We start from the raw sequence: 27,829 nt of genomic DNA on the forward strand, positions 1-27,829 counted from the left end.
TATTACCTCTTTTTTTTGCACGTTGATCTCTCTATTGCCAAAAAAAACTATCGACGGCATCAAGAACATTTATTCTTTTTATAATGATTAAAATTGCAGTTGGGACGTTAATTTGGAGACATTTCAGATTGAATTTCTAAATCTGGTCTTTAGAAATTTTGATTTGTTTACTTGTTTAATTTGTCAAGGGGGACTTTTTACTGCGTGTTTTGGTATTTTGTTTACTTGCAAAAACAAGTGAAATGAAAACATTCTCTCCACCTTTTCATCACTTTGACTCATCTGTTTCCGTGCACAGTGTCTACGTCATGGAGGATCATTTGCGGGGCACCAGAAGATCCGCTGTGTTTTTGGGCAGGATGCTGTGGCTCATTGGCGTCCCCCGCTTATGGTTAATATAAACCCCGGCCAATCGGGCTGAGCGCTCGTCTCCTCTCTCGCACTGTTTGCAGATAAGACTGTCAGATGAGGGTAAATATAAATCTACTTTACCTCCTATTATTGTCCTCTCATTTCCATATGATATTATTTTCGGTCGCTGCAAATCATTTATTCATGAACGAAAACTGATGTGGGGATGTGCCAGCACCACCTCTCAGGGTTTCATGTTGAGTCCTGCCTAACGTTTTATGAAACGCAAGACATGGTCAATGATGCCGTTCTGAATGAGCAAATATCTATCTATCTATCTATCTATCTATCTATCTATCTATCTATCTATCTATCTATCTATCTATCTATCTATCTATCTATCTATCTATCTATCTATCTATCTATCTGTCTATCTGTCTATCTGTCTGTCTGTCTGTCTGTCTGTCTGTCTGTCTGTCTGTCTGTCTCTATCTACCTATCTATCTGTCTGTCTCTGTCCATCTGTCTATCTCTATCTATCTATCTATCTATCTATCTATCTATCTATCTATCTATCTATCTATCTATCTATCTATCTATCTATCTATCTATCTATCTATCTATCTATCTATCTATCTATCTATCTATCTATCTATCTATCTATCTATCTATCTATCTATCTATCTGTCTGTCTGTCTCTGTCCATCTGTCTATCTCTATCTATCTATCTATCTATCTATCTATCTATCTATCTATCTATCTATCTATCTATCTATCTATCTATCTATCTATCTATCTATCTATCTATCTATCTATCTATCTATCTATCTATCTGTCTGTCTTTCTGTCTCTATCTATCTATCTATCTATCTATCTATCTATCTATCTATCTATCTATCTATCTATCTATCTATCTATCTATCTATCTATCTATCTATCTATCTATCTATCTATCTGTCTGTCTGTCTCTGTCCATCTGTCTATCTCTATCTATCTATCTATCTATCTATCTATCTATCTATCTATCTATCTATCTATCTATCTATCTATCTATCTATCTATCTATCTATCTATCTATCTATCTATCTATCTATCTATCTATCTATCTATCTATCTATCTATCTATCTATCTATCTATCTATCTATCTATCGTCTGTCTTTCTGTCTCTATCTATCTATCTATCTATCTATCTATCTATCTATCTATCTATCTATCTATCTATCTATCTATCTATCTATCTATCTATCTATCTATCTATCTATCTATCTATCTGTCTGTCTGTCTGTCTGTCTGTCTGTCTGTCTGTCTGTCTGTCTGTCTGTCTGTCTGTCTGTCTGTCTGTCTGTCTGTCTGTCTGTCCAGCCCATGTAATTTCCATCTCTCTCTCGCTCTCGCTCTCTCTCTCTCTCTCTCTCTCTCTCGCTGCTGTCTCTGTTTGTCTGTCTGTCTGTCTGTCTGTCTGTCTGTCTGTCTGTCTCTCTCGTGCTGATTCTGTCTATCTGTCTCGTTCTCTCTCTCTCTGTCTGTCCATCTGTCTCTGTCTATCTCTCTCTCTTTCTGTCTCGCTCTCTCTGTCTGTCTGTATGGCTGTCTGTCTCTCTCTCGCTCTGATTCTGTCTGTCACTGATTCTGTCTATCTATCTGTCTCTCTGATTCTGTCTGTCTGTCTCGCTCTCACTCTTGCTGTCTGTCTGTCTGTCTCTCTGTTTCTGTCTGTCTGTCTCTCTCTGATTCTGTCTGTCTCTCTCTCTGTCTCTCTGCCGTAATTGGACCCTTGCTGGGAGTGCAGGTTAAGGAGGTACGTGTGCTTGTAAAAGTTAATGGTTAATAGTGACATGAGCCCCGTCGAACGCAGACCCGTGCCTGGCTAGTGAGGCCGACGCCCTCTTCAAATAAACAGCAGCTTTCTGAGAAGCTCATTTGTCATGGCCGTACAGTTTTAACAGACTCGCTCTTGAAGTTCCCCTTTCAGCTTAGTTAAATGTGACTGCGGCGTTGGTCACCATCAAATAGGTGTTGAGGGGAAAAGTTTAGGAACACAAAGAGACGAGGATGCACAGATTACAGCTAGTTATAAGAGCTGGAAATCAACTCACCTGAATATGTCCGTCCAGGCAGATACAGCGGCACTTATTATTTTCATAATGAGTCATTATATCGTTATTCTTCGGTCATTTATTTTGGCTTATTCTAATTAGTGTACAAATATGGCATTGTGAGGGCAACGTTTTCAGGCTTTGCTTAGCCAGCATGTGTGTGTGTGCGTGCGTGCGTGTGTGTGTGTGTGCGTGTGTGTGTGTGTGTGTGTGTGTGTGTGCTTTTCCTGTCTGTGCAGTGTGCTGATAAAAACGCAGAACCACAACCTATCTCCTTTTTCCCTCTCCGTCTTTCCCTCTCCCCATTCATGGTGAAACCCCTGTCAGATGGACTCCATAAATTAACAACCACAACGCCCTGGCTGAAACAACACCCCGAGAGGCTTCATTGTGGAATGCAGGGTCTAATATTCCTCATTAAGCCTCTAATTGGTCCTTCGGGTTAGGGCAGAGGTGTATGTTTAGGTACACTTGCATGTTCTTAGATAAAACAATTTCATGCCGTGTTTGTCGTGTTCTGAAAGATTTGCCAGCGGATATCTGGTCTCACACCACTAGGTGCAAAGTGCTTCATTTGTGCGATCGGCCTCTTTTACCGGAGGTGCATTTCTGTTGTCGGGAGTTAATATGTGTCGACTACTTCTTTAATCAATGAATTCTTAGTTATATGATGTAATCATCATTTATAATCACCTATTGTAGTATGAGAATCGAACACGCCAATGAGCCAAAACATTATGACCACGTGTCTAATAAGCTGTTGGTCCCCCGAGGGATGGACTCTACAAGACCCCTGAAGGTGTCCTCTGTGTATCTGGCACCAAAACATTAGCAGCGGATCCTTCAAGTCTTGTAAGTTGCGAGGTGGAGCCGCTGTGGATCGGACTTGTCGGTCCAGCACATCCCACAGATGTTCAGTTGGATTGAAATCTGGAGAATATGGAGGCCAGAGCAACACTTTGCACACTTCATCATGTTCCTCAAACCATCCCTAAACAATGTGTGCAGTGTGGCAGGGCGCATTATCCTGCTGAAAGAGGCCACTGCCATAAGGGAATACCATTGCCATGAAGGGGTGTACCTGGTCTGCAACGATGTTTAGGTAGGTGGCACGTGTCAAATTGATGTCCACATGAATGACCGGACCCAGGGTTTCCCAGCAGAACATTGCTCAGAGCATCACACTGCCTTCTCCGGCTTGTCATCTCCCCACAGTGCATCCTGGTGTCATCACTTCCCCAGGTAAACAACACACATGTACACAGCCATCCACATAATGTAACAGAAAATGGGACTCATCGGACCAGGTGACCTTCTTCCACTGCTCCCAGGTCCAGTTCCGACGCTCATGGCTCATGTGCCCATTGTAGGCGCTTTCGATGGTGGACAGGGGTCATCATGGGCACTCTGACCGGTCTGCGGCTACACAGCCCCATACACAGCAGGGTGCGATACACTGTGTTGTGACACATTCCCCCTGTAACCATCATTAAAATGTTCTGTGACTTGTGCCACAGTAGACCTTCTGTCGGTCCGGACCAGACGGGACAGCCTTCGTTGCCCTCACACATCGATGAGCCTTGGGCCCCTAACACCCTGTCACCAGTTTGTGGTTTCTTTCTCCTTGGATCACAGTCGGTAGGTACTCACCACTGCTGACCAGGAGCACCCCACAAGCCTTGCCATTTCAGAGATGCTCTGACCCAGTCGTCTGGCCATAATAACTTGGCCCTTGTCAAAGTCTCTCAGGTCTTTACTCCTGCCCATTTCTCCAACACGTTGACTACAAGATCTGATTGTTCGCTTACCATTTTATCTACCCAGACCTTGACATATGTGCCCTTCTTTGGAGAGGATCAACATTATTCGGTTCACCTGTGAGTGGTCATGATGTTTTGGCTCATCAGTGTATATGAAATATAATCTATTATGGTTGATCGGGTCCACCCACACTGGGCTACCTTTAGCATCGTAGATCTGTTGGGCTCATTTGGAGATTTTAAATAAGAATTTGTTATTCTGGTATCATGTGCAATATGTCCATATGTTGAGGTATGTTGTGGTGGTGGTGGTGGTGGTGGTGTTGTGTGTGTGTGTGTGTGTGTGTGTGTGTGTGTGTGTGTGTGTGTGTGTGTGTGTGTGTGTGTGTGTTGGGCGATGTAGGATAGACAGAAGAGAGAGGGAGGGAGGGTTCAGCTGAAGGTGTTGACGATTTCTGGCAGAGCTGGCATGCTGGATCTTTATCTTTGCAAACAAAGAAGCACTTTCCTTCCCCTTCTCGATTCAATAGCTTTGTGTATGTTGACACCAATGGGGGAACGGCAGTGTAACCGCAACACAGCCAGCCTCTATTCTACTTCTTTATTTACAGGCACTCAATGAAAATCAAGAAGTTTTTAAACCCCGTGGCACACATTCGTGTATCAGGCAACGTGATGATGAAGCCACAGATTACAAAACCATGGTGTGTGTGTGTGTGTGTGTGTGTGTGTGTGTGTGTGTGTGTGTGTGTGTGTGTGACATCATGTTTGCTCAGGCTTGACTGCTGTCTTAGTATCGGAAAAATACGGATGCCCAGAGATGACTCACACTGCTCAGCTATGATTTTGGATTTTTTTGCCCCCCCCCCACAACGTTTTGATATGTAAATGTATAACTATTTGATTCATCAACACAAGTTTCCCTAGCAATTGGGTAGAATAAAAATGTTATCTTGATATTGAGTTAATCTATTATAAGTCATGTGTGCCTTTATGTATAAGTGAATTAATAACGCAGAGCCAACTTTTGTATACAGCGGGAATAGGGTTTCTAGTTTAACGTGACTCAGTGCTGTTTCTTGCTTTCAAACTAAGATATGAATACTGGAAAAAGTTCATATAGTGTATCTACAATCTCCCTTATTTCTTTGGGCCAACCACTTTCCAACTGCAGCAGGATTTCCTTTCCATCTATATGACTGATTTGGTACTAGTTTCATGGGCAGTGGCACTATTCATATTGCGGTAAGCCACTGCAGTGGTGCCTCCTAACCAGCAGTGGGCAGGCCAGGAACACCAGACACACGTATCATCTACGCGCCTGGGCCCACAGTGAGAGACAACAGTTAAACCTTTCATACATACTTTTAAACCATGGATTAATGATAGCCAACGATTCAAAATGCTTCCTTGAGCCTCTGCTGTATGGTCTGCTCATCTGTCTGCGTTTTTATTTCCTTGCCGTGTTTCGTTTCCTTTCTTTGGTGGTACATTTTTGATCAGCTTGTAGGCCAACTCTCTTCTGTCTTGGCCCCTCCGCAAGAACGGCAGAGCAAAGTGCTGGGAGAGATGCTGCTCAAGGGCACCTCAGAAGGGTGAAAGCTTGCTGACATAAAGGGCTTTAAGAGCTAAACTAAATCCTATACCACTTTTGTGAGTTTGATATTGTCCAAAGGTGAAAAACGATCTGTAAGTGCTGGGCTGAGCTTGAAAACAAAGCTGTGTTCAAAGTCACTCCCTATTTGCTACATAGTGCATTAGATTCACCTTCCTCCATTTTATTTGATTTCCAAAATGTAGATATAACATTTATTCACTCTCAAATAAAAACTTCCACGGTGCAACTGAAATTGTAGGGTCCAATGCATGTACACTACTTCATGCTTAGCCTCCTCTCCGCTCTGGTCGTACATTTTTTTTCACTGTCAAATACTGCGTGACACGGGGAGAAGCCAAAAAAATCATGATTCAGCAGTGTTCGACATCTCTATTCATTACTTCCTATTGATTGCCCTACGTAGCGTTTCATATATAGGGTATAGGGAATAGTGAATGAGGGAATGATTCTGGACACACCTCAAGTGATGTAGGCATAGCAGGATAACTACAGCTACAGCTAATAACATTAATGGCAGGTCTATTTCATTTAGGTATGACGATGGACAATGGACCACAGTCAATAATTTTGTCAATGGTTGCTCATTAGCACATCTAAATTAAACAGACCATCATCGATGTTATTATATGCAGCTGTGTTTATCCTGCTATGATTACGTCACTTGGTCCTAAAATCAGCCCAGCACTTATAGATGGTTTTTCACCTTAAGATGGTAGCAAACTCACAAAAGTGAAATAGGCTTTACTTGTTTCTTTAAATCTGGGCAGGGTCCTCTGGTTTAAGGGCAGTCTGCCAACCCAATACACAATTGCTCCCTCTTCTTACTGTATATGCAGCAATAACATAAAATAATGCAACAGAATGAATTGTAATGTGTTTGGGTAAATTATTAACTATGTTAGCCATAAAATCAAAATAGACTGACTTTGGCAAGAAAATTAACTTTGTTTGAAGCATTAATTGGTTGGAAACACAAACGGTAGTCATAGACCTTTTTTATCATGCCATTGTAGAAATTAGTGGAGGTTAAGCACAGTCAGAGTTGTAGAAAGATAATATGCTAAAACTCCAGGACTTTTGCTGTGCAATTCAGATGTAGTTCTACAACAATAGTAACCCTGCAATAATATTCAAACTTTGTATATCTCCTGCACTGTCCCCACAGTGATCCATGTATAACGACTGAGTGTTAGTATATCTCTATGGTAGTGTGTTGTTAGGTGTACCAGAGGGGTTTACCATTGGACGAGGCCCTTCTAGTCCATGATGTCGCTCTATAATGTGAGAAGGATAAAAAACAGTAAAATGAAGAAATAAAACAGAAGTTCAAACTTTGAGGACTTTTTAACTCTTGTTAACTTGTGTGATGGATGGGCATGGAGGAAACAAAGGTCTTAAGCTCTGGTGCGAGCCAAGGTAGCACAGTAAGCAGCTGAATAATTGATTTTAATGTTCCTACTAATAACTACAAACAATTATACAAAGAACATCAGACAGTAAAATTCAGAAATCAGAGATGTGGAATCAAAGAGGTTATAAAACAATCTGGGTTGAGAGCATGATGCCACTTCAGAGAGAGCGAGAGGTTTTCTACTTTTTGCAGTAGACTATAGCACCGTAAGCCACTACTCCCACGACCGCCACCAGAGCGGCTCCTCCGCAGAAAAGCGCCGGCAGCTCTGGGGAGCCAGCTGGTTTGCTAGACGTGTTTGTCTTCTCTGTTTCTGCCTGTGATGCCGTAACTTCCCCTGAGGTTGGAGCCGTCTGTGAGAATTTGGACTGGTTGAGAGTTTGGCTGTCAACCAAGGGTGCCGAGACTTCCACCGGTGCCAGGACCGGGGGCGGGTGGAGCTCCTGTGTGGGATAGGGAGGTTCTACTTCAGGGGAAGTGACAGAAGGGACCGGCGTGGATGTGGTGGAGGGTGGCTGCAGCCGTACGATAGGGAGGGGTGGCAGGGCCATCGGGGGAACGACATGCATGAACTCTACAGGCTTCTTCACAGCACAAGCCTCCTCTGCTAGCACAAGGAGCTCCTCAGTCTGCGGGGCATGGAGGCCTCGCAGCTCTTCCCTGAGCTCTGCTAGCTCTTTTTCCCCACCCAACACACTCAACACACTGGTCTGCAGCTCATCTTCCTCCTCCTCTTCATCTTCCTCCTCTCTCACCTCAGCTGCTGCTTGCTCAGCCTCCTCCAGCATTTCCACCTCCTCTGGCTCCAGATGGACCATGTCGGAGAGGGAGGAGTTGTTTTCCTCCCCGCCCAGAGCGGCACCCTCATTGCTGTCTAGGCTCTTGCTGTCCTCGGGGTCCACGTCACCCATCGTGGACCACGACTCCGCCAGCAGGCTCTCGCTTTGCCAGCGCCCGGGGCTCTCCTTCGGGATCAGAGGCGAGGTAACAGGACCGGCACTGAGGGGCTTCAGTTTCTGTTCGGCCTCAGACAGGGAACCATCGCCTCCCTCCTCCCTGCTGGACTCAGCTGGGGCCGTTCTCTCCAGAATGACGGCTGGCTGCTTTAGAGAGTAGAAAATGTCAAAATAAACACAGGGCAAATCCAAGTTTCACATTAAAAAACAGCTCTGTTATTTCAAACCACCTGGATCTTATTTTTGTAGTTTGTGCCGTTGTGCGTATTGGTCATGATGTGATTTTACTCACTGGCCTCACTTTGGAGATTTTGGACATGGGGCCACCATGAGACACAGCTTTAAAACGGCGTCTTATGGGGCGAGTAAACAACAATGACAAGAAAACATCTTGAACATGATTTCTTATTATCTATGACTTCTCTGTTGAACTAGTTGGATTGTTTATTCACGGCTGATACTACCAGAGAGAACATCAGGCTCGTTGAATGCAGGAAAAGGGGAGCAGAGATGGTCAAAGAAGGTTTCTCAGTCTTGGTTTGTTGAAGTGGGTTTCTGTGTTTAGCCCCCTTAATATTACCACAGGAGATTTAACATTAGATCCTGTTTCTTACTGAACTAGGGTAAGTATAGGCTGCTCATCCCCGCCAGCTGAACCGGAAGTAGCTCAGCAATGTGCTTGACCTCGTTCTTTGGGTTGTCCTCAGACAAGCATTGATAATAATATCGATAATATTTATTGGACATTTTGAGTAATCAACTCGTGGTTTGGATAGTTGGGTTGAATTGGACTTGTTGAAACATGTCTGACGTTTGTGTTCAGTTGACTCGTAGGAACGAAGTTTTTTTTGGGGGGTGGTTGCCCCCTTTTCCCCCCCAATTGTATCCAGCCAATTACCCCACTCTTCCGAGCCGTCCCGATCTCTGCTCCATCCCCTCTGCCGATCCGGGGAGGGCTGCAGACTACCACATGCCTCCTCTGATACATGTGGAATCGCCAGCTGCTTCTTTTCACCTGACAGTGAGGAGTTTCGCCAGGGGGGCGTAGCACGTGGGAGGATCACGCTATTCCCCCCAGTTCCCCCTACCCCCTGAACAGGTGCCCCGACCGACCGGAGGAGACGCTCGTGCAGCAACCAAGACACATACCCACATCCGGCTTCCCACCTGCAGACACAGCCAATTGTGTACTGTAGGGACACCCGACCAAGCCGGAGGTAACACGGGGATTCGAACCGGCGATCCCCGAACCGGCGATCCACGTGTTGGTAGGCAACGGAATAGACCCCCACGCCACCCGGATGCCCAGGAACGACGTTTTCAAGCTGTGTCCAGCGGTGGTCCCGTGTCCAGACTCAACGCAATGAAGCTAAATAAACCCACAGCATGACCAGTGTGCACGATGGCAAGAGACTATGGAAGTAAAACCCAGGTTGTAAAATAAATGTAAAAAAAAAACAACATCAGAATTATCCTTTAAACCACAGGAAACATTGAAAAGTGTGTTTGCTGAACCGATCATTTGCTATAACATGGGCTGGAATTTGCACCCTGGCCACTGGTGGGGCAACTGACAGAGACCTGGCACATCTCAAAGTGAAAAAACAAAATCAAAATCCGTAGCGGCAGATTCATACACCAAAATCACCATTACAGAAAGTTACGGTAAACTCTTTGTGCTCCCACGAAATGTAAAAGCATCTAAAGCAGCAAAGAGATCATAAAATCTAGAGACGGTGTGACCGAACACGTGTTTGCGTATGATGGATCCCCGGATCCATTTTTTAAGGTGAGCGGCCTCACAGACGTGAGAAACGCTCTGACTGGAAACAGTTGCTCCCCCGTTGCTCCGTGTTGCTGTGTTTGTGTCTATCTATAGCGGTGTGCCGGCATATCTTACTATGTTTAGGCACCGCATATACGTCTCCATCTGTCCCCCCGCAGTGGAAGCTATTCCAAAGATTTCACATGACGCGGAGACTGGCAGCAAGAGGAGCTGAGGCCGAGGAGCGAGGTCAGATCATCAGAATGTGTTGAGAGCCCACGTGTGACGGGATTCTGTCGGCGGTTCCCTTCTCGGTCATTCCCACCCAACACCGAGGCCTCGGGCCGTGGGGGGTGTGACTCGGCGGGGCGGCGGGCGGGTGGAATTTGGCTGTCTCGTGCCCGCCTCTGTCAAGGTGACTTTCCTCAACCCTCGTGCCGCGTCGGAGCTGCGCTCATAGGAGATATGTACTACCCCTCCTGCCCCAGAATAGATAGCCGCTGTGTGCTGGAGTGTCATGTTCCCGGTGGGCTGTCAGGGTGCTGGTGAAGTAGGGTAGTAATGTCCCTCTTCTCGGGTGTGTTTGGGCTGCGTGCCTTGTAAAGGAGGCGTCGTGTGATTGCGTCTTCTGCACCGAGGTAACTGTTCTACACCGAACGCCGGGCTGTTCCGGGACAAACGGGAAGAGTTGCAGTAGTTGAGTGCTACTGGTTTACCATAAACACACACACACACAAGAACACAAACACATGAGCACACACACACACACACACATAAGAACACACACACACACACACACAGACAAACACATAAGAACAGACATGCACACACACAAGTACACAAACACACATTCGGATAAATATAAGAGCACACATGCACACAAACACATGAGCACACACAGACAAACACACACACGAGAACACAAACACATGAGCGCACACACACAGACAAACACACAAGAACACACACGTGCACACACACACACACAAGAACACAAGAACACACACGTGCGCACACACACACAAGAACACAAGAACACACACAAACAAGCGAACACACACACACTCACATACACATAAGAACACAAACACATGAGCACGCACACACACACACACACACAGACAAACACAAGAACACACACGTGTGCACATGCACACACAAGAACACACACACAAACACACACACACACAAACACATAAGAACACATGCATACACACAAGTACACACACACACAGATAAATATAAGAACACACATGCACACAAACAATGAGAGCGCACACACACACACACACACACACACACACAAGCAACATGTAAATGTAATCACACTACTGTATCTACAGTGTGGCCTTACAAGGGAACTCCCACCCGCCCCTCAGGTCCTGAGGCTTATTTAATGAGCGGGTGGCTTTTGTATACAAATTACTCTGAATCCTTCGCTGGCAGCTGGGGGAAGAAAAAAAGTTTTTTTTTTAAATACAGCCTTTGGATCGAGTTCTCCCACCTAATAAAACACAGATGCAATGTGTTCATCTCTTGACTCCTATTCCCCGTCTGTAAATCAACCCTCGCCATCTTGACAGACTTGAACCAGCGATGTGTCTGAACCCATTAAATCTTTGTTAAATCTTAATTCTTCTCTCTAATTTTTTTTTGTCCAGTGGATCAAGACCTTGAATGACAAAGCCGGCAGACATGAATAATCAAATGATTGACTAACTGCGGTGTTGGCCCGGAGTGTGGGGCCGAGGCCGCTGCGTTGTGGGCAGCCGACCAACCTCTTTTCTGGCCTACTCGGAGATCCTCATTCACTCATTGGCCTACTTGAGTAATTGGATTCCCATTGATTCCTGTCGCGGCAATAACAAAGAGCTATTTGACCTCTCCACGAGGTAAACAATCACTGACGTGCAGGGCGATCAGCGGAGGGACACTAGCGCTGAGCCAATTAAAGATATTTTGCGAGGTCAGGCTGAATGTCAGACGTGGAGTGTGAGAGGGCTGCTTTTTGGGATCGCGGTTTTTTTAACACATTTTTATTTACTGCCCCCCCCTCCTTTCTTTGCCCTTCTGACTTTTCCAAGGTTACATCCTGCACTTCCCGACATCAGCGTGGTTTCATATGACCTTTCTGTTACCTGCTAGGGACAAAATGACCCCTCAGCTGAGATAGATCGTAATCGGTACATACCACAAGCCGCTACGTCGAATCACATTCTTGAGCCTCGCAATGTGACTTAGCTGTCAATGTCTTTTTTTCTGTGTAACATTTCAAGTCTCATTCAAACTGAAAATAAAGTTGGCCTACCTTTGTCCTCTTTATGAATTGCTGAACGAGTTGCTAGATGAGAGACATGGGATGAAAATGACAGCGAGAGAGAGACATGCATTTGGACGCAATGTCACACAGTCACATAAAGGCAGACATGCATGTTGTGGCTGATTCAGGAATAGGAATAACAACAAGCAAGGGCATGGTGCGCAGGTCTCTCTCTCTCTCGCTCTCTCCCTCTCTCTCTCTCTCCCCCTCTCTCTGTCTTCTGTCCAAAACTATGACGTAACAGTTGGATGAAGTGTGGTCAGTGGTGACTTTCTGCCCTTTCGGTGTTTGAAATAAATCATGTATTCTGCTTGTAAGGACCTGTACTATATGTGCATAACTATGATGAATGCAGTTATCTAACTAACCCCTATGGCTGATATGTGTCCGTCATTACGATGTATCTTGTGGTTTTTTAACAGATTAAATAGAAAGTCAGAATTACAATATTAGGTTTCTGGCTGCAGTTAAGGCCAGCCAAGGTTTCAGTCTTGAAATAGACATTGGACTGTTAGTTAACAGCCACTCTCTGATAAACAATGATTAACTGCACTTTTATCAACTGCACACCTAGCGGGCCATTCTCACAATATTACAAGCCTCTGCACGGAAAATGTCTACTAAAAGTACTAAAAGTACTAATACCAATTTCTGGGTATATATATATATATATATATATATATATATATATATATATATATATATATATATATATATATATATATATATATATTATACTGTGTTTGCTGTGTTCTTATACTGTGTTTGCTGTGTTCGTCTGTGTCTGTCTTGCACTGTTTGGTGAAGCCACAGCCCGCATTTCTTTTTTAACATGTGCCTGCACATTGTTTTTAATAACAATAGAAAAATTGAATTGAATTCTGATGGCAGACTTCCCATGTTCTAGTTCCCTCTACTGGCAAGATATGTTGCAAGACTGGAAATGAAACCAGCAAGATTTCGAATAATTGTTGAAACATTTGTATTATTTTTCATATACTATACCTATAAATAGATGTAGTTTGAATTTCACGAGATGGTTATAGAAATATAAATGTGTATATGTATATATATATATATATAGAGAGAGAGAGAGAGAGAGAGAGAGAGAGAGAGAGAGAGAGAGAGAGAGAAATATATATATATATATATTCATATATATATTCTCACGGTTCGTCGAGCGTTTTTCGTTATATTTTTACGCTTGCTATGTGTACAAATACAAATAGATTGTCGTTTCAAACATATCACCACTACCTGATATCATTTGTACGCTAATATTTTGGAGGCACAAATATTTCGGGTCATTTAAACATCAGCTCCTTACGGACGTTTCTGATTGGCTGCGTGGACGGAAGTAAATATCACGTGATCTGGAAAATCAGCTGATCCGCCGTAGACATTTTTTTTTCTTCGAGTCACGACTGCGGCGATTAATTTATAACACCCGCGACTCTATTTACCGGTAGATACACGTTTTGATCCGTTGCATCGCCGCATATCGCAGTGTTTTCTGTAAAACCTACTTCTTGTTTAGACCAATCGACTGTTACTTGTCTATCTCCCCCGACAGGACCGAGCAGATCTCTGACCAGCTGCAACCATGGCGCTCAGTGATGCCGACGTACAGAAGCAGGTAGCCCGTCAGCTCTTTTTTTTGTTTTAGCATTTTCCATCGACTGATTGTTGTCAGAAATGCACCAACCATCTGTTTCTGTAGAGGACATTTGTCCTGCCGTTTTGTAAAAAACGCGATATTCGAGATGTTCCAGTCGCTTAGGTTTGCGCAAGGAAAATGTCAAGGGGGGGTGACATTGAGAGAGCCTCTGTGTTAGGTTTTCAACGGAACAAAATTGACCGCACTCCAAATTATCTGCGAGTGGTTTGTGCACATTACAATTCATAACAGTTTTCAGTTTGGGTTATTACCAGCAAAGCTACATGCCAGTTATGACTGGGAAGTGGAGAGCCATGGATATCGCATGGTCACATGACAAACACGAGCGTGACCGATGAGCAACCCTTGAATGATCTTCAGTCTGGCCAAGTCGATGTGGATTTTAGGATCCGTTGAACACAAATCGCCGTGCAACGCTGAAAAATAATGCAAGCTTGAAGTTGACATCCCCATGTAGATTACTGGGTTCAGATTTTGTGGGTCTTGTAGGGAAATTGCCGTAAGAAAGTCAGGAGCATTCCACACCATAGTGAGAAAAATAGCTGTATTCAGTCTACAACATGGCGAGCAAGCACTCTCATCTTTTGTTAATGGGAGAACTGATTTGCAAAGGTTTTATTTTCAGTACTGTTTAAAATGGGTTGTATTAATATGTTGATGTACGATGCTTTTGAAGGACCTTTATATGCATGTAGAAATACAGAAAACAATCTTTCCGGAATTGTGTTGTTTTTCACTGTGTATAGATCAAACACATGATGGCCTTCATTGAGCAGGAGGCCAATGAGAAGGCAGAAGAAATTGATGCCAAGGTGCAGCACCACACACACACACACACACACACACACACACACACACACATTAATTACAATAGACAGGACGGGGAGGGCAAGATTTTGAGAAAATAGTGATTATGATCTTGGATTCTCACTGGTGGGTGATTTGTGTCTCCCCCTGCAGGCAGAGGAAGAGTTCAACATTGAGAAGGGTCGCCTGGTCCAGACTCAGAGGTTGAAGATAATGGAGTATTATGAGAAGAAAGAGAAGCAGATTGAGCAACAGAAGAAAATGTGAGTCAGCCACATCCACCCACATCCACACAGCACATGTCTTCTCCTCTGCTCCCATCCAAATTGGGGAAGTGCTGCACATGTGATAGATAAATTCTATAATTGTATTTGGTCCCATTACCCAACAATGTCTTGATTGTGAACTATTTATGCTGTCCCCATAATTCGTCCCCATCATTGAGCTGAACAGATTTTATTTGTTTCTGTTTGTCCTTTCTGCAGTCAAATGTCAAACTTGATGAACCAGGCTCGACTGAAGGTACTTAAAGCACGTGACGATATGATTTCGGTAAGTACTTCTGTTTAATGCTGTTCCCTATACAGAGCCCTTGGGAATGTGAATAAACCCGTGTGTAAATACCACACAACTTGGGGTGTAACAGCGACTCAGTCGTACCATACAGGTTTAGGTCCTGCCCTACATGTCATTCTCTCTCTGACCTGTCTTTCCTGGCACATTTCATTGTCCTAAGGAAAGAAAAGCTACCCAAAAACAAGCTTAAACCTCATGTCAACTTGGTTCCCCTAGGAAATGTTGAATGAGGCCCGCCAAAGGCTTGCTAATGTGGCAAAGGACCCTGCCAGGTACCCGACCCTGATGGATGGCCTGATCTTACAGGTAAGTAACTCTGCCTAAGCTTCCATTACTCATGGGAGTGGGCCGTGTCGAGCAAATGCTAAAAGATGAAGTTCTTTTAATGGTTCGAAAAAATAGACCACACACGGATTTTATATTTTATTGCTGCATGAGCAACCAATTGGTGTGCTGTCAGTATTTTCAGTTTTTTGATATCCATTTTGAGGATCCAGCACCCAGACAAAAACCACACCACTGAGTAAAGCATATTGATTCTTTACCATTTGGTTTTGTTTTGGGTTTTTTCCCTCATCAGGGATTCTATCAGCTTCTGGAGCACAAAGTGACCATCCGCTGCCGTAAACAGGACCTACAGTTAGTTCAGGTGAGGAACGTTTGCATTCAGGTGTGTTACAATCAGCATCTCTATTTAAATAGTATTATAAGAGCTGTTTTGTCTTCAGGGATCCATCCAGAGGAATATTCCAACCTACAAAGCAGCGACAAAGAGCAGTCTGGAGGTCCGCATCGACCAGGACAACTTCCTGTCCCCAGACATGTGAGCATCATCACATTTGAAAGATAGAATTTGATGGATAAGCAAGTTTATTGCGTTACAGCCATCCCTGTTAATGGACTGAAGTGTTTTGTCTTGTTGATCTGACTTGGTCTGTGTTTGTTGGTGTGGCTGTATTCAGTTCTGGAGGCATTGAGCTCTATAACGCTGATGGGAAGATCAAGGTGTCCAACACCCTGGAGAGCAGACTGGACCTCATGGCTCAGCAGGTAGGAAACAGAGATGGATCACTGCCAAAACCAGTCTTACATCTTTCCCTTTCCCCACCCTGGAAACAGAGATGGATCACTGCCAAAACCAGTCTTACACCTTTCCCTTTCCCCACTCTGGATCCCCACTCTGGATGCATCCCCACTCACGTGGATGCATTTAAAAGAAAAACAATGTTAGCTGTAATGTGTAGCTGTGCCAATCTGAAATGTTTTTTCCAAGGTAAGAACAATAAGTTGATCCGGGTTTTTTTGCCTGAATGGTGTTTTGAATCTTGACTTTGGTGCTGGGCGTTATTTTTCTGTGTTTTCTGTAAACCACTTGTCTCCTGTTCTCAGATGATGCCTGAAATCCGAGTGGCTCTCTTCGGTGCCAATCCCAACCGCAAGTTTATGGACTGAGCTGCTCCGTTGTCCGGGAAAAATCAAGAGTTCTGATATTTTTTATTTTGTGGCGTAAACGATTTAATTCAAGTGTCTTTGAAAAGAAATTCTGGTGCAGTTTCAGCTCGAAGAAGACACGCTGTCATTGTGTGATGTATTACTGTATTATTTTTTTTTCTTCTTCTGTGCATCGAGGGAAAGTATAGATGCCGCGAACTGAGTTTTACAGATACGAGTAGTGGGTGCGTCTGCACAGTTGTGACAACTGGTTTACTCCAATGCTCCCTTCCACGGGTCTCGGTTTACACTGCTCATTCAGAGACAATGTGATGAATCAGGTGTTTAACATTTGAGTTTCTCAGTCGATCGGTCAATGCACTCCATACATTCAATTAGCCTCACTTTTCCAGCCGGTTGCATTTTAACCATCACATGACTCGCTTGCATGGGCCGTTGTCTTGCTAGGTATCTGCTCCAACCAGCCTGGATGATTTATGAAGTATTTGGAAGAAGAAAAAAACAGCATTGCAAAACATGACATTATTGAGTTAATTTATTGATGTTACATCTTCTCTGTGTCTCTCCCATATCATTCCAAAGGGTGCATTGTATGTATATGAGAACCCCAAATCCACAGTTAAATTATAATATATGTACGTATGTGTTTTTTTTTTGTTTTTTTTTGGTTTCGTTGTATTGTTATTTTGATTGTATCTCTGTCTGGAAATGTTGAATTGTGAAAATGTATAACATAAGTAAAGTATGAATCATTAGTACCACCTATCTGCTCTTTTCGACTCCTTTAAATTTGTCATTAATGGGAACTCTGTTCATCACATTGAATGGCTTTTTTTGATTTTGCAACACTGGCCGTTCATGCTTCCTCTATTAGTTAATCACATGGTCATTGGTCAGAAAACAAGCCCATATTACCCGATGCCTTGCAGTATTTTGCTGACATCCTGGCAGGGGTAACAAGGGTAGCTAGAAGAGAGGAAGATGAGTATTTGGAGGACTGGTGCGCTAAAACCTAGGACACCACAAGCCGTAGGCAGTGATATGACGGGTAAGATTTTTTTTTAAATTTTAAATGTAATATGTGAGATTGAGTGTTGAAGGGCGGCTCTTTGCAGATTCTTGTCCAAAACCTGGAGCAGTCGTGAGAATACTACCACTGGTGTGGAAGGTATTCCCAGGAAGCATCTGCTGTTTTGTGGATAATTATAGCTTAGTGTGTATGAGGAAGCTACTGTTGTTATCATTGCACAAACTGATGGACATGCTGTATGTAGGGTTTGGTGGTGGAAAAAGGTTTACAGGCTGTGAGAAAACTTTGTGAGCCTTTTTTTTTTAAGCACAAGGATTATTCCATGATTGTCTTGTAAAATGCACTCCTGCTCATTAAAGTAGAGAAACACAATCTGATTAAACAAAATAAAGTCAGGCGTTCCTTCTCAGCAAGAGGGCATTCAGCTCCGTGTTAGGGATTCCTTACCGGGTAAGATGCAGGTCAAATCACGGCTACCAACAGAATCTTGACATGCTGAGATCAGAAGATGTGGGCAGCACGGTGGTTATCACTGTGGCCTCACAGCAAGAAGGTCCCGGGTTCTTTCTGTGTGGAGTCTGCATGTTCCCCCCGTGTCTGTGTGGGTGTCCTCCGGGTGCTCCGCTTTCCTCCCACCATTAAAAAGACATGCATGTTAGGGTTAATACTCCTGCCTGTGCCCCTGAGCAAGGCAGTGGAAAGAAGAACTGGAGTTGGTCTCCGGGTGCTGCAGCTGCCCACTGCTCCTATACAACAGGATGGGTTAAAAGCTGAGAACACATTTCATTGTAACCGTACAATGACGAAATGAAGTGGCTTTCCTTCTTCGTTTATTGTTTTGAAGGAGACACTGCACACCCCATTTTGACTGTAATGGAGCGTGCAGGGCTCTAGGCAGCTCATTGAAAGGAGTGGGTCTTTTTCTGGGCATAGGAGACATCATGCAAGTCGTATGGTACACAAAAGCTTGTAATTTAGTGGAAGGATTGCCAAATAATGTATATTTCAGGCTTAAAAACATCATATGGGAGTAACTGAGTTTCTTTTCCCCCTGAGGTAACTGCAATTTGGTTTCACTCCATGAATTTTGCACGCTCTCCTTACCAATTATTATAATTATATCATAAGATTACATTATAATCATATTATGATCTATTATATTATTTTATAATCATATAATATTCAAGTTTGTTTGCTAGTAGTAATAGAATGTAATTGTAATAGAATGACGTAATAGCCTTCATAAATTATTGAATGGATGTTAAACCAGCAGTAAGTTTATATATATATATATATATATATATATGTGTGTGTGTGTGTGTGTGTGTATATTTCCCTTCCCCCTCCCTGATAGGAGTCCTGTGTGCTCCTCCAAGTTACCGTGGGAAAGATGAAGAGGGTTTGGATAAAGGCTGTAAGCCGGACATCTTTGAAACACTGCTGGGCATCATGTTGAGTCTTACAGGGTGGGGGGGGGGGCATGGCTCAGGAGGTAGAGCGGGTCGTCCCGTACTCGGAAGGTTCCTGGATAAATCCCCCTGGCTCCTCCAGAGAGCATGCCGAAGTGTCCTTGAGCAAGACACTGAACCCCCAACTGCTCCTGATGAGCAAGCTGGCACCTTGCTAGTGGCAGGCTGTGCCACCAGTGTAATGAAGCGTCCCCTGTAAAGTGTGCTGAGTGGTCGGTAGACTAGAAAAGCGCAGGATTGTACATGCAGGGGGCTGTTCCTTATCCGGTGCGAGGGGCTAAGGGCAGGATGTTGTGTTGCTGTAAAGCCCCTTCAGGCAAAGTTGTAATTTGTGATATTGGGTTAAACAAATAAAATTGGCTTGACTTGACTTGCTACATTCTCTATATTAACTGTGTTCATTTTACATCACTGGGCTTTGTATGAAACCTCCCGGTTGTGTATTGTAATGCTGTCACTCCTCTCTCCTCTGTGCATTCAGCACCAAGCATGTCTATCCTTAAAGAAAATCTCTCCTCTTTTGTCCTCCCTGAGCTATCTCCTGCCCCCCCCCCATAAGTTATTTTCGCGGCACCGTGGTGCAGTGGTTAGGGTGGTCGCCTCACAGCGAGAAGGTTCTGGGTTCGAGCCCCAGGGTAGTCCAACCTTGGGGGCCGTCCCTGGTCGTCCTCTGTGTGGAGTTTGCATGTTCTCCCCGTGTTTGCGTGGGTTTCCTCCGGGGGCTCCGGTTTCCTCCCAAAGACATGTAGATCAGGTGAATCGGCCGTACTATATTGTCCCTGTGTGCGTGATGGCCCTGGCAGCCTGTCCAGGGTGTCCTGCCGCCCAATGACTGCTGGGATAGGCTCCAGCGACCCTGAGAGCAGGATAGGCGGGTCGGTCGGTCGGATGGATGGAGGTTTTCTTGTGGAGTTTTCCTCATTCAAGTCAAGGGTCCAAAGAGAGAGGGCCGGATCCGGACCGGATGTATCACAGCATCACAGCATCCGGGACGGATCCGCCATGACGCCTGTACAAAAGTGCACGGCGGCATATTCAAGGATATTAAACGTTCTTTCTCTTAAACAGTCCACTGAAACCTGTTTCTAAATGAATAAATAAAATTATGCGAGAAATAGGGAATCCAGGCGCTCACTCCATCCTGACTCATTTTAGACCCACAAGGCGTTATTTAGAAATGGGTTCCGACATTCGTAAGGAGGCCACACTGGCCAGAGGGGCGGGGCGGTCTAGGAGCGGACGTGATTCCTATGCGGATCTGCCGGACTGTGGACGGATCCGGCCCAGTGTCAGCTGCTGTATCGGTTTGGGACTAATTTGTGATATACAAATGAACTTGAAATGACATTCATTGAATACACCGCCCACCCTTATTATCTCCCCAATTGTACACGGCCAATTACCCCACTCTTCCGAGCCGCCCCGGTCGCTGCTCCACCCCCTCTGCCAGCCGGGGAGGGCTGCAGACTACCACATGCCTCCTCTGATACATGTGGAGTCGCCAGCCGCTTCTTTTCAGCTGACAGTGAGGAGTTTCGCCAGGGGGACGTAGCGCGTGGGAGGATCACGCTATTTCCCCCAGTTCCCCTGGGGGAATAGACGCTCCGACCGACCAGAGGAGGCACTATTGCAGCGACCAGTAAACATACCCACATCCGACTTCCCATCCGCAGACACTGCCAACTGTGTCTGTAGGGACGTCCGATCAAGCCGGGGGTAACACGTGGATTCGAACCGGCGATCCCCGTGTTGGTAGGCAACGGAATAGACCGCCACGCTATCCGGACGCACTTTAATCAAAAATTTTGGCCCCCCTTTTTTTTGGGCCCCCCCGACCCTTCCTTGGTTAACACCAATGGCACGCTGGTAGGATGAGCGTCGGTTTGGAGCCTGCCCATTACTGCCCCAAAGCCTGAGATAAATTGTAATTCATGAGGAAACAATGAATTGCAAACTTGTGTCAGCAAGCTTTAATGGATGTCGGATCATGTAGCGTGGCCGTAAATCAGTTCTGTGTCTGGGAGAAGGTTATCTAATTAGTGAAATGAGCTGGCGTGGTGGTGTTGTTTTGGATAGGGTCCCTGCGGACACACAGCTGTGCACATGGCTGAGAACCACTGGCTTTAAATAGAACAGTTCACGCTTCTGAATGACCAGTGCAGAGCCGGACTTTAACCCTATGAGGTATCAATGAGCTAACACGGCTCCGTGAGGAGGACTGGTCCTGTTCTGCAGGTCTGGTCAGCAGCTGCAGGAGACGCTCGGTTGAGGTCGGTGCTGCAGAGCAACACTCCGCCATTTGTTCAATCAGACGTTTGCCAGCCTAGACTGATTGTATTGTTTAAATCTTATACTCAAGAAAGGCATAAACTACCATAGTCTGTGGGGTTTTTGTTTAAGATTGTGCTCATTTTCATGACTTAGATTAAGAACTCGGTTTACGAGAAAACAAATAAGCGAATTGATAAATTAAGTGTAAGAAAAGTAATAAGTAATCACCAAAATTCATAGATGCACCAGTATCACTTTTATATTATCAATACCAATTGCAAGTACAAATCTTTATATCTGCTGATACTGAGCATCGATCCCATCCATTACTCTGCTGAACAGTGCAGACTTGGACCCTTGGTTTTTGGATTAATGGGCAAAATAATTAAGATTGAATCCGTTTTTTCCCCACCATTATAGAAACACAGCCTTCATGGCCAAAATGCAGTAAATCAAGCCATTTTGCTTTTATGACTTTTGGTATCAGATTTAGTCTTGGGTCAAATCTCAGATACTCCATTTTGGCCCCTTATTGGCCCCAAATACGATACCAGTATCACTATCAACGCATCCCTGGTTGCGACCTTTTCAAGACCACCAACCTACTAATCACAGTGGTTGTATACCATTGGTTCTCTTGTAGATCGGCCCTAAGATGGAGGTCTATCCTCCACAGAGCAAGGTTATCAGTCCCTATTTTACACAATATTACTATGTATTCTCGCTGCACCAATGACAAAAATTGTGTTTATTTTAGGTGGCTGTATGGTATGTTAAAAGAGGACTATAAATCGGCACTGTGCAGTGGAATATAAGGACATGGTGATTTGGGTGTGCAGAGGAAGACTCCGGGCTCTGGTCAGATGCAGCCTCTTCCTGTGGTTCGTGGTGGTATGTAATGGGGGTCCTGACCCCATCCAGAGAGACGCGTTGATGCATCAGGAGGTGTCCAGGCAGATAGGAGGCAGAGAGACACTGACGCTGGCAGAACAGAAACTCGATGCTCACCTCCGCTGGTGTAAACAGAAAGAGATGTCTGCTGACCAGTTCCCGCCTTCTATGCACTTCTTCAAGGCAAAACCGCTCATTCAAAAAAGTCCAATCTTTAACCTTCTGCAAAAGATGCCTAAAGGTATTTATCACCCCCAGTAGTTGCTTCAACTGGGGAGAATCAGTTTTTACCTTATTGTCTTCACTTTCAATATCACAGGTCTCCACTATGGTGGCATGGTCTAAATGTCAGTGTATCGGTCTGAGTTTGGGATGACTATGCTGTCTTTGGTTAACAGGTGGAGCCCTCCACATTCACAGTTCATCTCTGGTCAGCGTCGACTGGCTGGTGAAAAACGTCACCTACAGGCCAAACTGCTACATCTGCTTCACGTGGGACAACTCCGTCCGTTTCCTCTTCTCTGATCGCCAACCCTTCCCTCGATGGGACTGCATCTACTGGCAACTGCTAGAAACCCTGAGAGCCAAAATGGGAGATCCTACTGACTTTGATAACAGGTTGAATAAGCCATCTTCATATTTTGATATGATATCTATTGAATGAAACGATATTTCGATCCATTTCATGTACTTACATACATGAGACGAAATATTACAGTGAATTCGAGGGGGGGGGGCAACTCGGACGCCGCATCCGGGACGCGAACCCGTGGCTCCCACACCGCAAGCGACTACGTTCCGACCCTTTAGTCGACTGGTTAACGTTGCCGCTTGCGGAGCGACAACGTTAACCACTGTTTGAAACACTGTTGGGCATCATTACGACAACTTATCCATGCACGTTACACTACCCCCCTCAAAAAGTGTAACGTGCATGGATAAGTCGACACGTTGGCCCTTGGGTAACGGGTCGGACCCTTTAGTCGACTGGTTCGCGTCCCGGCCGCGGCAGCTCCTGTGGCGTGGTTGCCCCCTCCCCCCCGAATTCGCTAAAATATCGTTTCCCACAGCAGTGCCACACAAAGACAAAAACACATATTTAAAAACTACAAGAACACATATATCAAACTACAAAAAAAAAAATCACTGTCAGAGAATGAACGCCAGGATGACTGTCGAAACTGCATGGGCTAGCAGTTAGCTTAGCCTCCCCCACTTCCGCGTCCTGTCAGACCGCCCTTGGTGTTTCCCCCTCGTGCGCAGCTCCAGGCAGGGCCGCGGTCCCCAGGCCCACCGGATGAGCAGACCAGGCTCCGCCAGCCGATTCCACGCCAGCTCTCCCAGCCAGACGCCTTCCACACACCTCCCCGCACGCCACACGACGACACCAAAAACACCACAGTCAATGGTAGGCGGGGCCGCCGCCAGGCCGCCTTCGGTGTTACCGGAACTGCCGGTCTGCATCGGCTAGCAGTTAGCTTAGCCTGCCCGCAAGACAAATAAACCTTGATATCGTCTGACTTAAGCGTGTTTAGGGGCGTCGAGATCCGGGCGAGGGGGGGCGCACAACACTTACGAAGGTTTGTGTGTGTGTGTTTGTTTCAGTTTAATACGGAATCTCACCCTGTACACAGAGGACCCCGACGTCGCCTACCCGAGTCAAGATGTGGTGTGGCATAAGTTTGAGCGGGCCTTCATCACGGCAGCAGGACTCATCACCCACGCCCCCGTGCTGACGGACTACTTCTACAGGGGCCTGGAGGAGCTCCACCAGGACAACGTCATGTATCTGGAGCTCAGAAGTGGTCTGTCACGGGTTTGTATTCCCACGATAATCCGCATTCGCCTAATTCACAACTGCTGAGAAAGCCGTTTATCATGTCTTCTTTGTGTTTTTGTGGGTTTATTTTTGTTGTAATCAAATTCCGGCGTGTTGTCTATTTAGCAGATGTGTCCCTGTGCCAGACGGGTGAAACTGTCAAATATACTGAGCAAATTAAAAGCGCCATGCCGCTGATTAGACTATAGAGGGCGCATGTGAGGAGCGGTGTGGGAATTCAGATGTGACGGAATGTTTTCAACTGTTTTTGCGCTCCAGACGTACGAGCTCGACGGAAGCATCCACGACAAGGTTTGGTCACTGAAAACCTTTCAAGAAGCCACAAAGCGGTTCGTGGCGGACCACCCAGATTTCCTTGGGGCTCGTATGATTATCACCGCGCACAGGTACCCGCCTCATAGCAGAAAAAATAACACCATAAAATATCCCAGAACACAGCCGGGAACCTGTTCCTAATGTAAGCCATGTGAGATGACATGCGTGCTCCGAATCTCTGGTGCCGACGTCATCGATAGTTTCACAAAATGCAGTGTCGAATATGAAATGCAGTAATCCAGGTTTCTTTTTGACCATTTTGCATCTTAAGTCTCCTGCATAAAATAATTCAGTTCGGGCGTCCGGGTGGCGTGGCGGTCTATTCCGTTGCCTACCAACACGAGGATCGATGGTTCGAATCCCCGTGTTACCTCCGGCTTCGTCCCTACAGACACATTTGGCCGGCCGGCCGTATGTGTCCTGGTCGCTGCACTACCGCCTCCTTTGGTCGGTAAGGGCACCAGTTTTTTTTTGGGGGGGGGGCACTGGGGGGATAGCGTGATCCTCCCACGCGCTACGTCCCCCTGGTGAAACTCCTCACTGTCAGGTGAAAAGAAGCGGCTGGCGACGCCACATGGATCGGAAGCGGGGGTGGAGCAGCGACTGGGACAGCTCGGAAGAGTGGGGTAATTGACCGGATACAATTGGGGAGAAAAAGGGCGGGGGAAATCCCCCCAAAACTCAGTTCAATCCCAATTCATAAACTAGTTTGAATCGTCCTCATCCAAATCGTCATCCACTGCAATTATTAACAAGTGTTGCAGTTTTATCACGTCTCATAAACAATTTGATTATACATTACATTCCCTAAACCGTTTGCATGACTACCAAAAGTAATACTGACACGATGGTCCAGTGGTTAGCACTGTTGCCCCCCAGCAAGAAGGTCCTGGGTTCAAACCCCAGGTCGTTTCAGGTTCTTTTTGTGTGGAGTTTGCATGTTCTCCCCGTGTCTGCGTGGGTTTCCTACAGGTGCTCCGGTTTCCTCCCACCATCAAAAAGACATGCATGTTAGGGTTAATACTCCTGCCTGTACCCCTGAGCAAGGCAATGGAAAGAAGAACTGGAGTTGGTCCCCGGGTGCTGCAGCTTCCCACAGTGCTCCTATACAATAGCATGGGTTAAATGCAGAGAACAAATTCGTTGCATGTATGTACAATGACAAAGTGTCTTCTTCTACCAACACCTGTTACTCTTAACCTTCTGACAACCGTGTTTTACACCTAGATGACAAATGTTTGCGGCTTCACAAACATTTGCACGAGTTAGCATTTGTTCGGTTCCAGATAGGAAATGCAATACTTGATGGTGTCTAATGCCGCCGCTGTCCCGGGCCAGGGCGCTGAGAGTATCGGACATCAAAGCCGCCGTGAGGGAAGCCATTCAGATGCAGAGGGATTTCCCAGAGGTCGTCGCCGGATTTGACCTGGTGAGACCTCACCTGAGGGACCGCCAGCTAATGAAGAATAACAGTGACAGATTTTGTTTTGCACACTGACAAGTTAATTTGAGCAACAAAAAAAAAGGGAAATGAAATGTGCTATATATCATGTGTGAAAAGTGTCCCATGCTCAGCAATCTGACAAGTTAACTGATTGTGAGGTTGTGATTGACTTAACATTGTGGTTGGGAAGGTTGGCAGGGAGGACAGCGGACGGACGCTCTGGTATTTCAGAGAGGCGCTGTCGCTGCCAGGTGACCTTGGAGCTGTGCTGCCATATTACTTTCATGCAGGGGAGACGGGTAAGTAGTGGTTGCGTTGAACACAGTTTTTGCGTATTTAACATTGTGAGGCCCATTTTACATGCTATATGTGCAACACAGGCTCACAGCGATACCTTATGTGTGTGTGTGTGTGTGTGTGTGTGTGTGTGTGTGTGTGTGTGTGTGTGTGTGTGTGTGTGTGTGTGTGTGTGTGTGTGTGTGTGTGTGTGTGTGTGTGTGTTCGTAGACCATGAAGGCACCAAAGTGGATGAAAACATTCTGGACGCCCTCCTGTTCAACACAACACGCATTGGTCATGGTTACGCTTTGGCACACCATCCACTGGCCAAGGAGCTGTCCAGGAAAAGAAATGTGGCCGTGGAGTTGTGTCCCATCTCAAACCAGGTCACCGCTTACACTCATACTTATGAGAGAATACAATACAGCACGTTACACCACCGCACTGGGCTGAATGATGCAGAACGAGTAGAAGAGTTTGTGTTTTTTTTGCATGGTCTTAGACGATAATGAGGGGGCATCCGGGTGGCGTAGCAGTCTTTTCCGTTGCTTACCAATACGTGGATCGCCGGTTCGAATCCCCTTGTTACCTCCAGCTTGGGCGGGCACAATTGACTGTGTCTGCGGGTGGGAAGCCGGATGTGGGTATGTGACCTGGTCCCTGCACTAGCGCCTCTTTTGGTCGGTCGGGGCGTCTTTTCGGGGGGGGAAGGGAAACTGGGGGGAATAGCGTGAACCTCCCATGTGCTACGTCCCCCTGGGGAAACTCCTCACTGTCAGGTGAAAAGAAGCGGCTGGTGACTCCACATGTATCGGAGGAGGCATGTGGTAGTCTGCAGCCCTCCCTGGATCGGCAGAGGGGGTGGAGCAGCGACTGGGACAGCTCGGAAGAGTGGGGTAATTGGTGGGATACAATTGGGAGAAAAAAAGAAAAGAAGAAGCTAATGTGTGTGTGTGTGTGTGTGTGTGTGTGTGTGTGTGTGTGTGTGTGTGTGTGTGTGCGCACGTGTCTGTGTCCATCTGACCTGCAGGTGTTAAAGCTGGTGTCAGATCTGAGGAACCACCCGGCCGCTGTCCTGATGTCGGAGGGTCATCCTCTGGTCATCAGCTCCGACGACCCGTCCCTCTTTGGCACCTCCGGCCTCTCCTACGACTTCTACCAAGCCTTTGTGGGCATCGGAGGGTTGAAAGCGAACCTTGGCACCCTCAAAGAGTTGGCTGTCAACTCTATCAGGTGGGAGTCGATGCTTTGCTCTGTTGACAGCTGAGTTTACAGCGTGTCAGAGAATGACCCGAGTCTATGAATCACATGCATTATTACCTCAACATATGAACCCTTCGTTTCCTTATAGGTACAGTTCGTTGCCACCTCAGCTGAAGGAAACAGGCCTTGTTATGTGGCAGAGCAAGTGGGACGTGTTCATATCTGAAAATTCATGACAGCCGTACAACAACAAAGGGAATTTGTCGGTAACATTTACCGTTTCAACAAAAGCAAAC

General features: G+C 45.7%; 3 protein-coding genes across 3 annotated transcripts; 2 read left to right on the forward strand and 1 right to left on the reverse strand.

The window, feature by feature from the left end:
• Positions 1–6,964: 6,964 nt before the first annotated feature.
• On the reverse strand, positions 6,965–8,512 carry si:ch211-214j24.14 (uncharacterized protein LOC559160 homolog). Its single transcript, XM_056276700.1, has 2 exons — positions 8,486–8,512; positions 6,965–8,340 (listed from the first exon to the last, which is right to left on the reverse strand). Exons 1-2 carry the CDS (start codon positions 8,510–8,512, stop codon positions 7,417–7,419), a joined length of 951 nt encoding a protein of 316 aa, XP_056132675.1. The 3' UTR covers positions 6,965–7,416.
• Positions 8,513–13,663: 5,151 nt separating this feature from the next.
• atp6v1e1b (ATPase H+ transporting V1 subunit E1b) lies at positions 13,664–17,548 on the forward strand. The gene is made up of 10 exons (XM_056276514.1): positions 13,664–13,743; positions 13,852–13,914; positions 14,703–14,768; positions 14,917–15,026; positions 15,249–15,315; positions 15,556–15,645; positions 15,920–15,988; positions 16,068–16,162; positions 16,302–16,389; positions 16,729–17,548. Exons 2-10 carry the CDS (start codon positions 13,882–13,884, stop codon positions 16,789–16,791), a joined length of 681 nt encoding a protein of 226 aa, XP_056132489.1. The 5' UTR covers positions 13,664–13,743; positions 13,852–13,881; the 3' UTR covers positions 16,792–17,548.
• Positions 17,549–17,737: 189 nt separating this feature from the next.
• On the forward strand, positions 17,738–27,829 carry ada2b (adenosine deaminase 2b). Its single transcript, XM_056277580.1, has 10 exons — positions 17,738–17,839; positions 22,319–22,693; positions 22,851–23,070; positions 24,058–24,268; positions 24,551–24,678; positions 25,946–26,036; positions 26,242–26,350; positions 26,559–26,716; positions 27,361–27,563; positions 27,682–27,829. The coding sequence occupies exons 2-10, from the start codon at positions 22,381–22,383 to the stop codon at positions 27,767–27,769; spliced, it is 1,521 nt and encodes a 506-aa protein (XP_056133555.1). The 5' UTR covers positions 17,738–17,839; positions 22,319–22,380; the 3' UTR covers positions 27,770–27,829.

Source organism: Lampris incognitus, chromosome 3, assembly GCF_029633865.1.
Source record: "Lampris incognitus isolate fLamInc1 chromosome 3, fLamInc1.hap2, whole genome shotgun sequence".
In the NCBI taxonomy this organism is placed as follows: Eukaryota; Metazoa; Chordata; class Actinopteri; order Lampriformes; family Lampridae; genus Lampris; species Lampris incognitus.